Source organism: Martes martes (genome assembly GCF_963455335.1).
Source record: "Martes martes genome assembly, chromosome: 6".
Taxonomy (NCBI): domain Eukaryota; kingdom Metazoa; phylum Chordata; class Mammalia; order Carnivora; family Mustelidae; genus Martes; species Martes martes.
In genome coordinates this window covers 15,806,710-15,821,695 of record NC_137893.1, presented here as the reverse complement: position 1 = coordinate 15,821,695, position 14,986 = coordinate 15,806,710, and the positions used below count along the sequence as shown (strand labels likewise).

At 42.1% G+C, this 14,986-nt stretch overlaps 1 protein-coding gene across 1 annotated transcript in view; it reads left to right on the top strand.

Moving 5' to 3' along the window:
• Positions 1 to 14,986, top strand: part of PLEKHG1 (pleckstrin homology and RhoGEF domain containing G1) — a 128,033-nt gene that overhangs the window by 35,876 nt on the left and 77,171 nt on the right. The window contains exon 2 of the mRNA XM_080805229.1: positions 2,659 to 3,167. Coding sequence (XP_080661355.1) covers positions 2,659 to 3,167 — 509 coding nt within the window. The remainder of the gene's footprint in view (positions 1 to 2,658; positions 3,168 to 14,986) is intronic.

Genomic DNA, 14,986 nt, shown 5'->3' with positions numbered 1-14,986 from the left:
TAAAAAAGCCTGGTTGGCAGTCTGAAAAAGAGGCTGGCCCAGTGGTCTAGAATACATGGCCTGGTATTAGAATATAGGAAGGCTTACCTGGAACAAGGCCCAGATTCATGCTGCCATTTAAGATTCATCCATGGGGGCACCTGGGTGGCTCAGTGGGTTAAAAACTCTGCCTTCAGCTCAGGTCGTGATTCCAGGGTCCTGGGATCGAGCCCCTCATCGGGCTCTCTGCTCAGCAGGGAGCCTGCTTCCCCCTCTCTCTCTGCCTGCCTCTCTGCCTACTTGTGATCTCTCTCTGTCAAATAAATAAATAAAATCTTTTTTAAAAAATTATTTTCCATGAAGGGACCCCTGTTGATCTGAGTTTCATATCCTACTTCTTCCTATCTTTGAAAGTGTAAAAAGCACTATCATCCCTCGCTGCCCAGCCTGGCCACTTTTGTTCCCCTTTAATCCCTCAGTCTCAGTACTGGCTGGCTATCTTGGCATAAAAGGAAAGAAATGAGTCTCTATTATGTTCATTTGCACCAATCCTGACAATGGATATGTGCCAAGAGCTGTATAACTGTGAAATTCAGTTTTCCGTACTGGAGAGAAGGTGTGTCCTGATGGAAGGGGAGTAGGTTGATCTGAACATTTCCAGACGCCCTGGCTTTCGTGGATAGTATATGCAGTTTATTTTCAGTACTAAGTCATTGCCTTGTTGGACCTTGGAGAGCTTAAGAATAATCATATACCTCTCAATGTAGTGCCCATTTCTGAAAGTGAGATCAGCCTCATGGTTATGGTTATGATGGATGCCATCATGAGGGGGGGAAAAAAACCTTGCTGGGTATGCTTCTACTTTCAACTGCCTAGGACTTTCTTAACGCCAGTCCCAAGTGTGGGCAAGTGTAAGCTGTAAGCACACCTACATGCCTGGCTGGTCCTTGGATTTTTGCCATAGTCAAGTTAGATCAGGCTTTTTAGGGCAAGTGCATTTTAACTAGTATAACCAATCCATATTTAATAGGCCATAAAGTTGTTATAGGGCAAGCAGAAAGAATATTGCAAAAGCTTTAAAAATTTGTGGCAAGTTTATACCATGTGGTAGTGGTTATGCTGATAAATTACTCATTTCCTACGCATTTCTTACCATTCCTGCTTATTGACCCAATTTAGTTCTTTTATTTTATATTTATAATTGTCCTATTTGCATTATAAATTGGCACTAATATTGGCCATGAATATAAACTATCTAGAGAAAGTCAGGATGTGGCACAATACAGACCTGATGTACAGATTCGTTAGATTCTAGAAATATCGCTACCAGCTGTTTGACGATCTCTATTATAGAGCCAAACCAAATTCATGTTCCTTTTGAAAAATGATCATTCATCTATATTCTTCTTATTGTGTGTATTTTGTTATAAACTTCCAAACATAAGTTGCACTCTTGTATTTTTCTAAGAAAACCCATAAACATGGATCCTGGTGGTAAGATAAGCTAAGACAAAGCCATCGTCTTCATTCATCACACTCTTCATTGCAAGGTATATTGTTCCATAAACGTGGGGTCTCATTAGGGAAAAACAACCTTGGTCCTGCCTCGCAAATGAAGAGGACCTGAACTTTGTGTGTTTCGCCAAAATGGCTTCTGTGAGTTTCAATTTCACGCAGGGCTTCAAGATTTAAATGCTACATACATTAAATGACCTTTTGACTTTGCCCTTAGTCTCTTCTTGTGCCCACTTCTAAATGCTAACGGCCCTATCTCTTTAAGAATATGTCATTTTTCTCATAATAGAGTTTCTACATTATTTAATTGTGTATTCACACTGCCACGTTGTCTAACTTTGTGTGGGGACTGTTGTAGTTAATCAGGTATCCTCTGTAATAGTATAAATTCACGTGCACCACAAATGGGATGTTGGCTTGCAAGTAGAGACTGAGAGTAATGTTGTGTTGAGAGGGAAAATTTGAAAGAAGGTATGGGTGTTAATAGTTTGGCTTTTGTTGCCCAGTATCAGAAAGTTATTGTCCACGCAACACTTTTACTTTCCCGTCGTATCCAAGTAAAACGTGAACTTGTCAGCATCCAGTAAGTAGTGGGGGGTCCAGGAGGGTAGGTTCAAATTCTGTGGAATGGGAGTGCAATACTTCTAATGCAGATCAGTGCTCGTGAGGTTCCATGGGAATCACGAAGTGTGTGTATTAAGCACAGAAGACTCCCTTGTGCTTGTTAAAGCTACAGAGCCCTCGCGCCCTGATGGCTGAGCCTTTGATTGGGCGGATCTGGACGGACCTGCAGGCCGCAGTCTTTCCAGCTGATCCCGCTTTGAGGCCGCGCCTACGCGGCCTCTTGTTCACTCGGTGCGCACACGGCGCTGGCGTCTTGTGAAAATGCGGAGTGAAGTTCGGGAGGTCTGGGGTGGCGCCTGAGACTTGGCGTTTCTCTCATGCTCCCAGGTGATGCTTGAGGAACTCTGACTTGGCAACCTGACCGGTCATGGGTGCCTTTGCATTTCTTTGTGTCATGAACTCACTACTTTTTTGCTTTGGACCGTGTATGCATTTGGGCTAGGTTTTCACCTCCTCTAAACCTGGTCTGATGTCATTTCAAACTACTTACCTTGTCCTTTTTTTTTTTGCCTTTTTTTTTTTTTTTTTTAATGACTACAGATGTGCACCTGTTGTGTCCTGAAGTGCCATCAGCTGTAGCAGGAACTCCCGACGGCAAGACCTCCGCCAGGCATCCCGGCGCCCAGGAACCCAAGGCTATGGAGCTGTCCGACAGCGACCGGCCGGTCAGCTTCGGCTCCACGTCGTCCTCCGCCTCTTCCCGGGACAGCCACGGTTCCTTCGGCAGCAGAATGACCTTAGTCTCCAACAGCCACTTGGGCTTGTTTCACCAAGATAAGGAAGCCGGGGCCATAAACCTGGAGCTGATTCCAGCCCGACCGTTTTCCAGCAGCGAGCTGCAGCGGGACCTCCCCGCCGGGCCCCGGAGCGCGGACCAGGGCGCAGCAACTCCGCCCCGGGCCCCGCGGAGGATGGAAGCCCACGGGGCGAGCAGGACGGGTGGCCAATCGTCGGCCACGAGCCCCAAGCTCCTCTATGTGGATAGAGTCGTTCAGGAGATTCTAGAGACCGAAAGGACTTACGTGCAGGACTTGAAAAGCATCGTAGAGGTAAGGCAGACTTTTTTGTTGGGTTCTTGTAAAGCTTGTCATGCAGGAGAAATAGGCTTGCAAAATAATGAACAAAGCCAGGTGCCGGGGATGTTTTGTCTCCTAAGCCGCAGAAGTGGGGTGAATGTTGAAACAGATCATCACGTAAGAGGAACCCGAGGGCCATATTCGTTGTGTTTAAAAAATCCTCTTCGTATTTGCAACAATGCACTAATTTTGCGTTGGAAGCAAGAGTGGGGGTGCCCATGCATCCACCAGTTGGTATTAATAACTCCCCGCCCCCAGCCCCAAGCTGGAGCAGGACTTGAAGCGACCTGACTGGCTGAGGTCAGGTGTATCCATCCAGACGAGTCCCTCCGGCTATCTTCACCTTAATCACAATTGTCTGCTGGTGTCTGGGAGCTTCCCAGACAGGTACTGATACCTGTGCCCCACCTCCGGAGACTGTGATTTCGAGGTCCTGGGGTATGGCCCCTGCAGAGGGATGGTAGAAGGTCCCCAAGGGATTCACATGAACTTGGGAGCCACTGTTCCATGCTGTTCTCTGTTGGCTGGTGTTTGGGGGACGGTGGGGAAAGTTAGGGAAAAACCATGGGCTTTGCCTTGCCTCTGGCATTTACTTTCTGTTCACTTTGATAGTAAAGAAGTTCGCGATTATTATTTGACTCCATATGAATCAGGCTCCACTGATGGGCCCGATTAGGTACTCTGGAAAATGAGTTATGAGTCGACTTTGAGTTATAGATAGGTTTTTAAGGATAAAGTAAAAATCACCAGAGCAGCTCAGATGTTAATGCATTCTCAATGAATGATGAAAAATATGAATATTTCAAAGGCAGATTTACATATTATAAAGCTGGACCCATGTTGCCGCCTGGGACTATACCAAGTTCTTTGAGTTGTTAGTACCCACTTCCTGGGTTAGATTTTTAATCTAAAATGTTTCAGAGTAGAGTGGAATATTTGCTGATGAGTACATTCTGCACCAAATACATGCATTCTTAGAGCTTCAGAAAAAAAATCCTGAGGCATAATTGTATGTTGAGTTCCATAAATGACAGAACCAGACACTGTCTACTAAAAATAGTTAGTTATGACATAACTTCCCGGTAAAAATAGAAAAATCAATGGATGCTCAACCAAAACAATATGTGATACCAAATGTAGGCTACAGAAGGCCAATTTTCTTTTTAATTTCAACAATGATGTCATTTGTACTTGCGAAGAAATACCTGTGAAACTGCCAAAAATGTTGCAGCCTCTCACGAAATTCATGCCTGTCAAAGCTTTCTTTGGGCTGTTCTTTCTCTTTTCTTTCTTGGAACTCTCTCCACCTACCGAAGTTCACCATTCTGAGAGAGAAACAGTAAATTACTGAATGCATACTCCGTGAACCCTGTTGTATTCTGAGGCTGGGTGATAAACTTTGGTGAGAGGAAATGGGTAAGATCTGAACAAAAGGGGACCGATAAAGACAGGATATTTTTTGCTAAGAAAGTTTGAGTCAAAGTTCTATTTCTTGCCTTTTTTTTCCCCCCATGATGGGTGAATTAACCATACTTCACCCTGGGGGTTGGTGGACTTTTTCTATAAAGAGCCCAAAAGTAAATGTTAGGGTTTCTGGGCCCTAAGGTCTCCCTTATAACCGCTCAGGTCTGCTGTTGGAGCTCTAAAGCAGCCACAGACACTACGTCAATGAATGGGTATGAGTTTTCCAGTAAAACTTTAGGGCTAGGTTTGACCCAGGGGCCAGAGTTTGAGGCTATGAATTGGTGCCTGTGTTTCATTGACTCTAAAATGAGACGAATAAATAGCCACCTCATAGGATTAGTGTGAGAATTTAAAAATCCATGAAGAGCTCTTAGAACAGGATGTGGCCCACAGTAAGCAGTTAGTGCCTGTTATTACCAGATGTTCATATCCTCATCACCAACCTCCTCCGAATTGGCCGGTTGAGAGGGGCCGCCCTTCAGCTACGCCGTGTTTTACCCGAAGTCTTTCACAGAAATAAGCAGGTTAGTCAGTGCACTACGGCAACTGATTTCATTAGGAAAAAAATTTAACCTGGGGATCCCAGCATTACTGTTTTGAATGCAGTTGGATTATTTCCAATGAATCCACCGAAAATCTGAGGTGACACGTCATTAGGGAGAGGAAAGGTGAAGAAGGGCATTAGGAGGAAGAGTACTCAGGGGACAGAAGTCCCAAACGTCCTGCGAGGCACCCATGTAGGTCGAAGTAAATGCCGCTGGGTTCCAGAATTCACCAGAATGCTTTGGCTTTTTTACCCTCTCCACCTTGAAAATGCCAGACTCTTCAGATGAGGGATTAGTTGTCACAGGATTTTCCACACATACTTTTGTTATGGGTCCACCCCTGTTCCTCCAGAGCACAGTTTTCACAGAACACTTAGACTCCTTTTATCTAGTTCTTCGCTTGATGAAGAACAACCAATTATTTTTCCACACGCAACAACTCTACCCGATGAAGGCTGTGAAAATCATTATTCTTTTAAAATACGAAGTGTCCATGCCATTCAAATGTGTTTTCCTTGATCTGTTTCTTATTTTTAGAGTTCTGTAGTTGACTTCTCTCCAATCCTCAATTTTTTCAAATGCAGAATTTTAACATGGGAAAAGAGCTGCTCAGTAGCAAACCTGCTAATACAGGTTCTCACCACACCTAAGGGGTGGAACTCGTTAGTCGGCTCCTTGTCAGCAAGAATTATTTCTGAGGGGGAAAAAAAAATCTAAACATTTATGGAGATACTGGTAAGTCCCGTTTCATCCATGCAGGAGCACATTTCTGATTTTCTGCTCACTGCCTAACTGAATCCCATCTAACCAATGCGCCTTGACAGCCATCTTCAACTTAATCGATTCCCCCTGTAAGTAGCGCATTTTATCCTTGTACCATGTTCATACATCATCTCCACAGGTCAGGTTTAGAATTGTTTGTAGGATTTATAAATGGAAACGCTTTTGTGAAAGATCACTGATATAGACATAGAATTTAAGAGACATTTATACAGGAGTGTCCAGCTGGCTCGGTCCACAGAGCATGCAACTCTTGATCTCAGGGTTGTGAGTTTGAGCCCCACATCGGGTGTAGAGATTGCTTAAAAATAAAATCTTAAAAAAGTTTAAAAATAAAAATAAAAAAATAAAATCTTTTATTAAAAAGAGAGAGAGAGAGAGGCATTAACACCATGTGCTTTGACCTGTTCAACTTGGTCCCAGAATAACTGATTTTGGAGAAGAGGTCCTTCCAACCTTATTTAGGCAAAAGAATCCCCAGATGTTGGTTACACCTACAAAGGTTATCTGACTTTTATCCCATATGTAGAGAGATTGTATTAATCCCAAATATATAGGTCTTTTTCCTTTCCTATTTCCTGAACATTAAAAAAATATTATTCTTATCCCTATCGCTCTTTATTTCTCCTCCCCAGAGCCTTTGCTGTGAACCCTCTGCTCCTCCCTCCCCACCATGGCTACTCCCACCTCTGCTTCTTCACCAGACCTGCTAGTGATCTAATTTTGTAGTCTTGACATTTGAGAGAGAGAGAGGAAGAGGGAAAGAGAGGTGAGACCTTTACTATCCCCCCTTCTCAAAGGAACTGTGGAGCTGTTATTTCCATTTCTATGTGTGGCTCCTAATAGCATTCATAGATAAAATGAGGTAATAAATAAGAAAGCAAGTTTTAAAAGTTAAAAGTAAAATAGCCAATGAGACAGTTCATGAAGAGACAGAAATCCGTGGTTGGAAAGTAGAAAATAATATCTCTTTCATGTTTAATGGAACTTTACAATGACTGAGTGGGGACTCTCATGGGTAGAGGGGGTTTCTTTAATCTTCCTAAATGATCTATAAAAAGAGCCTTTGAAAGCCTCATAAGATTTGGCCCCAGATATCCTTTATGGCCTGTTTTAGCCTTTTAGGAAAGATTTTAAGTAGTCCATAATGTTATATAATGCTGTACAATTAGAAGTTAATTCCCTACTACAAAATAGCATCTTTGAACTGTAAGAAATGCTCCATTAAATCATCTCTTGGAACACTGAGGACATACGTATTTAGTAGAAAAAAGTGGGTAAAACACTCAGCGTAACATGAGTTTGGTTTTTTCTATCATCTTCGAGAGAGCTAAAATTCTTTTCAAGCACCTTCGTCCACACACTGTTTTAAAAAGCTGAGAAGTGAGTATCCCAGCCCTAATGTTTAAAACTTAAAGAGCCAAAGCCTTAAGCATAGCTTTGTCGAGAGCATTCAGCATTGTCCAAAAGCCGTAGCTGAACAAGGATTAGAATGTTGATCTCCGACCCCCCAGCTCTTGTGTTTACCAGTCTACAGGGACTCTTTGTTTAGTGTGTAATAGTGTACACAGTGTCAGGGCAGGTGGAGGAAAAGAAGGATGCTTTTCACACGCTTGGTGACGTGGAACACACTGAAAGCTGTTCTGCCCCATTGCCATGGCTTTGAGAAGAGGTCGCTCTTGGTACTGGAAGCACCACGTCTAAGTTAGAAGAATAACCTTTTTACACTTGGGAAGCAAGCCTTCTCTCAAATCTGCAGGGGGGGAGGAAAGAAACCTCATAACCAGGCCTGAGTAGTCTGGAGGGCCTGTCCACCATTTTCTCTGTCTAGAGACTTAGCTAGAGACTCCGACTCAGATAGAATGGAATCTGAGTAGACTTTTGTCCAGGGCCACCCCGTCCTTTAGGACACCGCTGTGGATTTGGATGTGGTTTTCTGATAAGTCTGGCTTTCTTTGGACCCCTTGGAGAAACAAGACTGTTTGGTGTGGAAAGGGAGCAGTTCGTGTCTCTGCCGCTCTCTTCCTTTAGCCGTGAAAATAGGATTCTCTGTGGGCACTCCCTGGACCAGCCATAACTAACTGCTTAGGACCCTGGAGAAGAGGAAAAAGGTCTTGAACCAAGGACGAAGGCTGTTGAGAAGAGGTGAACTGTCATGGCTTTTACTACCTTCTTATTTGCAGATGTCCTCACTCAATACTTTCCCTCCAGTTTAAATAACATTTATTATACTGACACTTTTTATGAGGTCATGTAGAGTTTTTTGAATACTGGAAGAAATATGTGTTCAATGCTGGAGTGTAGGACTTGGCAGGAATTGTTTTTAATGAAGGCTTGTTATGTGGGTGGATTTCATAAAGAACTTACACTGTGGGATTTGGCACAATTTAATGTACTTTTTCTTTTACGTGGCATTTGAGTACTTTTATTTGAATGTCTCTATTTGTTTTTTCCCTCTAAGGGCTTTTATCATAATGGGTGAATGAAATCTTTCTTAAAACCGTTTAAGATCTATGATAATTTAGAAGCAAACCTGTTAAATAGTTTTCTGCTTGTGTTGGAGCTATTCCTTAAATAGCACATCTAATCGCTGTACTTAATCCCCGCAATCTCACTTCGACTATGCATGTCCAGACCTCTTTATTATTGTTGTTGTTGTCATCGAGTTCCCCTCTTCCCTGCCCTACCTCATTCTCCTCTCCTGCCACCTCAATGACAAAAGAAGGTAGAAACATGGTGATTTCTTTCCACTTCTCTTTTTGTTTGTTTTTATTGAAGCATAACTGACATACAATATCCTGTTAGTTTCATGTGTACAGTGTGGTGGTGATTTGACATTTATAGACATTGTGAAGTGATCACAATAAGCCCATTTACCATCTGTCATCATACAAAGTTAATACAATATTGTTGACTGTATTTCTTGTGCTGTACATTACATCCTCATAACTTATTTATTTTATAACCAGAAGTTTGTACCTCTTAATTCCCTTCACCTGTGTCGCATCCCACCCCCAACCCCCATTCCCTCTGGCAACAACCACTCTGTTCTCTGTACCTGCACGTCTTGGTTTCATTTGGTTTTGTCTGTTTTGTTTCTTAAAGTCCACTTATAAAAGTCAAATCATACGATATTTGCCTTTCTCTGACTGACTTACTTCACTTAGCATCATGTCCTCCAGGTCCACAAATGGCAAGATCTCGTTCTTTTCTGTGGCTGAGTAGTATTCCATTGTATGCATAAACCCCGTCTTTATCTGCCCATTTATCCATAGTTGTTAGGTTGTTTCCATATCTTCATATCCATATCTATTATAAATAATCCTGCAATGAAAATGGTGCAGATATCTTTTCAAGTTAGTGGTTTCATTTTCTATGGACAAATACCAAGAAGTAGAATTGGGGGATCATATGGTAACTCGATTGTAAATTTTTTGAGGCAACTCCATACTGTTTTCCGCAGTGGCTGTACCAAGCTGCCCTCCCACTCTGTGTGGGGTTCCCTTTTATCCACGTCGTTGCCAACACTTGTTGTTTCTTGTCTTTTGATAATGGGAGATAATATCTCCTTGTGGTTTTGATTTACATGTCCCTGATGATGAGTGATGCTGAGCATCTTTTCATGTGCCTATTGGCCATCTGGGTGTCTTCTTTGAAAAGTATCTATTCAGATCATCCGCCCATGTTTAATCAGATCGTTTGGTTTTGTGTTACGGAGGTATATGTGTTCTTTATATAGCTTGGATATTAACCCCTTATTGGATATATGATTTGTAAATATTTCTCCCTTTCAGTACATTGCCTTTTTCATGTTGTTGACAGTTTTCTGTGCTTTGCAGACACTTTGTAGTTTGATGTAGTCCCATTTGCTAATTTTTGCTTGTGTCGCCCTTATCTGAAGAGACAGATCCAAAAAAGAATCACTAAGACTGATGTTGAGGAGCTTACCACTTACATTTTCTTCTAACAGTTTTGTGGTTTCAGGTCTTATATTCAAATCTTTAATTCACTTTGAATTAGATTTTGTACATGGTATAGGAAAGTGGTCCATTTTCATTCTTTTGCATATGGTTGTCTAGTGTTTCTGACATTGTTTTTTGGAGAGACTATCTTTTCCCCATTATATATTCTTCTTTCTTCTTTTGTAAACTAATGAACAATATATACATGGGTTTATTTCTGGGCTTTCTGTTCTGTTTCATGGATCTATGTGACTGTTTTGATGCCAGTACTCTAGTGTTTTGATTAGTATAGCTTTTGTATTATAGTTTGAAATCAGGCACTGTGGTACCTCTGGCTTCTTCTTTTTTTTTTTTTTTTTTTTCCTTTTTCAAGACTGCTTTGGTTATTTGGGTCCTTAGTGGTTCCATACAAATTTTAGAATTATTTGTTCTAGTCCTATGAAAAATGCCATTGGAATTTTGATAGGGATTGCAGTGAATCTATAGATCGCATTGGATAGTACAGACATTTTAACAATATTAATTCTTGCAACCCAGGAGCACAGACTATTTTTCCATTTATTTATGTCTTCTTCAGTTTCAACACAGTGGTTCTGAGTGTTCATCTTTTCTACCCATTATAATGTAATGTGGGAGGGAGGGCAGAGACCTGGGTTTTCACTTTTTTTCTGGTCCTGATGATTTGGCCCATGTTGAATGTTCTATTTATTTGCAATCCATCAGAAGGTATTAACAATGCAAATGTTCAAGGCGGAGGACAGCGTTTAGTGACAGCAAAGTGAGTAGAAGCTGGCAGAGTTGATATGTAAAAGTAGCCTAGAAAAGTAGCTATTGGCTCTTCATAAGAGTTCGTGTGTGCATAATGACACTGCTGGTTTAAGATTCTCTCCAAATCATTGTGGTTAGATCTTCAGTGAAAACTTAGGAACATTATTTAATATACCTATATTGTTCAGATTCTCCTGAGCGCATGTAGACAGTGACGACATCGATGTGACAGCCTTGGGCTTTGTGACCATTTCTACCATCTCACTGGTTCCCAACAGCTGTGAACACACTACGTACCAGACGCTTCTAAATTTCCTAAATATGCACCTTGATAACAACAAAAATACTAAGAAATAAACGTGAACAGCAGTTAATATTTACGGGCTTACCATACATATACCAGGCGCCCGCTTGAGCCCCACCCTCACTCACGGCCCCATCATATGGGTATTATTATAATTTTCTTATTTTAGCACAAGAATATTGAGTGTACAAAAAGTTAAGTGAGTTGTCCAAGGCCACATAGTGGTAGAAATGGAACTGAAACTTGAGTCTCTTTCCAGAGCCCACTCCTTTTACCAGTAGTCTACATTGTTATTGTAAATTTCTCTTAGAATCTAGCAAAAGGTTCAACGTTCTTGCCCTCTACTCACTCTCTCTGGAGCGGAGTTTTGCAACAGGAGCACCACAGACGTTTTAGATTGGACGATTCATGGTGTGGGGGACAGTCACAAGCATTGTAGGGTGCTTCCCAGCAAACCCACTAAGGGTATCTCCTTTTGTAACCACCAAAAGTATCTTGAGATGTTGCCAAACATCCTCCGAGGGACAGAATGCCCTCTGGCTGAGAACCTCTCCTCTACAGATTTGGAACATATCTTCCATGTCTGTGTTAAGGGTAGGCTAAGCCACAGTTACAAAGAGAAACTCCCCAATGTAGCGGCTTAATAGAACAGAAGTATATTTCTTTCTTCTGGAACAGTCATGTGTGGGTGTGCAGGTTGGCAGGAATGACACTCCTACATGCACTCATTCAAGGACCCCAGCTGACAAGGCTCTGTCGTCTTCAGGATTGCTGTAGCCTACCCCATCTTGTTTAGCTGGAAGCACAAGGAGATAGGGAGACATGCATGGGGGAGGTTTCTAAGACGGGCACAGGACGGGCTTACCCCCCTGGCCTCATTCCCCAGGTGAGACTCTTCTCGGCTGGTCATGACGAGCTCCAGATGGAGTCTAGCTGTGCGCCCAGAGAAGGTGGGAAGCATTTGGGGAACAACTGGCAGTCTCCAACAACACATTGTATAGAACAAAAACATTCTTGTTGTGAAACTACACTCTGTGGTTACCCCCCACACCCTGCTGACCATCACTAAAAATAAAAATGAACAAGGAAGAAAGCACGAACGATGTTGGTGATGCTTCCTGCTGAAATGATGACGACTCCCTCTGCCGAGTGATGCTACAGAACGTTTTCAATGACTCCTCCATTTTGGTCTTGGAACAGGCTCTTCTCTCCCTTCTCACATACCTTCGTCACCCCTTTTTCCTTTACCCTTTCTCCCATCGTCCTCCTCATTCCCATCCACACAACCAGCGCATGGGGCTCTGTGGAATTACTGAACGCCGTGGGTAGGATTCCAGTTTAAAAACAGGGCTGCTGGCTCTAGCAATGGTTCCAAAGCAGGGTTTGTGCTTATCCTGCTAGTGTTCTGGGAAGCTTGGGAGCAGAAGGCAGTCGATGAGGATGATGGACTGAAGCCACTAACTGTAACAGAAGGATGCTTAGGGTCTATCTGCAAGTTTATGGCCAGACTGATAAAGTTTATACGAAAACTGAATGCTCTCCTTTTTATCGCCCTGCCCTTCTTTAAAAAGCTTTTCTTAGCCATTCTGAGAAGCCAAAATGAGAATTATGGGTATTTGACCAAAAAACAAGCCCTGAAAGACCAAACCGTGAGAATTGTTTTTTATACATCCTTAGCTTCGTACACCCCAAACCAACTGACGTTATTATGGATGCTTTTCTGTAAGAAGTTGAAGTCAATTTGCATCTCTCCGGAGACGCCCTTCGAGAAAATAAATGTAGCATTGACAAACGGTGGTCTGCTTATATTGTTAACCTTCACCTGGAGTACGGTTTTCAAATTACTCTGTAGCAATTGTGTAATGATCACCAATTGTTATTATAATTATGGGTGCAGCCATGATTCTCCTTGTCTCCCTGAGAAATGCTGAACCTCAGGTAATGGAAAGGTCATCCTTGAGTTCCTGACAGTCCTGATTTTGTGACTTGCTTCTTGAAATGTGGGGCGGGATGAATAGTGAAGATCGGTCTAAGGATGTCAAGGGTCCTGGGGCCATGAGTCAGACCTTGTAGCGTATTTTTACTGGGTTACCAGAGTCTATAATTTGAGAACAGATTATAGATGGGGATTGTTTTAATGCCTACATCAAATATCTAAGACCCGAGAGAGAGAACATACAGATGAGAGAGGGAAGAGCTATATACATGTGAAAGTGCCTACAATTGGTTCCACTATAAGGTGACATGTGACATGTGTGTTCCTAAAAATCCCTCCCTGTGCAAAATCATGTGGGGGAAAAAATAAGGTAGGAAAAATGAGTTTTGAGAACAACATACAAAAACATCCTCTGTGATACATTAAAAAAGATAGGACTCTGAGGGGAAAAGGGAGACCGTTTTAGACCTGTGAAATGGTTAAGAAATACGTACCTTGTATGTAGACATGACAGTTGACCTTGAAGTTGCTTGTGGAAACCCCCTGGTTGCCACACCCACCCCCTCTGTAAGAGAGGACAAGTACGAGAGGGAGTGAGATGGAAAGAGTGAGAAAAAAGAACAGTAGAGAGGGAAAAAAAACAGAGACTAGGGAAAATACAAGGTAGACTAAGAGGAAAGAGAATTAAAGAGAGAGGATACCATCCAGAGGGTTGCCATTTAGGAGTTACTTTGAAGTGAGGTTACCTGACGTGGATGGGTGTGGCACACAAAGCTGGCACAGGTGGACTGAGTTCACTTGGAGGCTGGTTTGGGGTGAGTGTGAGCGTTTCTGTATTCCTGTGCAGCGCCCCGGAACTGGGGGCATTTTTTGCATTCACCTAGTGTTTCTCATGGATGAAATCCTGCATAAGCAAAGGCAAAGTAAGGAAATTTGAATTAAGTGCAAATTGTTCCTTTGCTGGATGCCTGGGTGGTTCAGTCCGTTAAGCATCTGCCCTCGGCTCATGATCCCAGGGTCCTGGGATGGAGTCCTATGTAAGGCTCTTTGCTCAGCAGGGGAGCCTGCTTCTCCCTCTGCCTGCTGCTCCTCCTGCTTCAGCGTGCTCTCTCTCCAACAAAGAAAATCTAAAAAAAAAAAAAAATATATATATATATATATATATATATTCCTTTGTATTAATCATGTTGGGAACAAATTCAAGTTTTCAAAACAAACATTATAGCAGAACTGACTACTTATTCTTTGAAGTACTATGACCTTACTCTGACTTACTAGGACAAGTCAGTCTCCTCACCAACCTCCCCCACATCTTTGCTCAGAGTGTAACATTGAAGAACAGTATTCCTGCTGTCAAAAACCATGGCCCTCCATTTGTCTTAAATGAGACTAATAAAGACTATGACAAATATCCTTAAGGACCTTTTCATTTCCATCTTCTAAGAAAAGATGGTTTGAAAGAATTTCAAATTCACTTAGCAGTTGGACAATGCATTCATATTTCTGGAAACTAACCAGTGGATTTTTTGTTTACCCTGATCTCAAACCAACAAATATGATTACTTATAAACACAAATAGTTGTAGGAACTTTTACTGAACAGATGTGCACAATTTGGTCGAATGTTCTTACACAGAGGATAACATTTTCTTGGTCTATGAAACTCTTCGTACACGAAGGAGATTTAAGGGGTAAATGTTAGTATGTTTCTGATGTTAAAATTAGAATGTTATTTTCTACCTACGCTTGCCCATTCAGTTAGACAATGTATTAAAGGAAAGTATAGCCTCACCATGCAGTTGGGGGTTGGGGGAAGAAAACAGAAACTATCCTTTTCACAGACCTGAGTACATTCATTTTTGTCGCATGATCAAGCACTTCTAGAAATACCTGCAATCAAAAAGGTCCTTCCCGTTCTATTAGGCTTTTTTTTTGAGGCAACATTTTGATTTTTAATAAAAAGGCATTTCAGAAACTTGAGTTAACTCAAGTGATTGAGTAGCCATTATTACTGGTCTCCCAAAAGAACTGCTC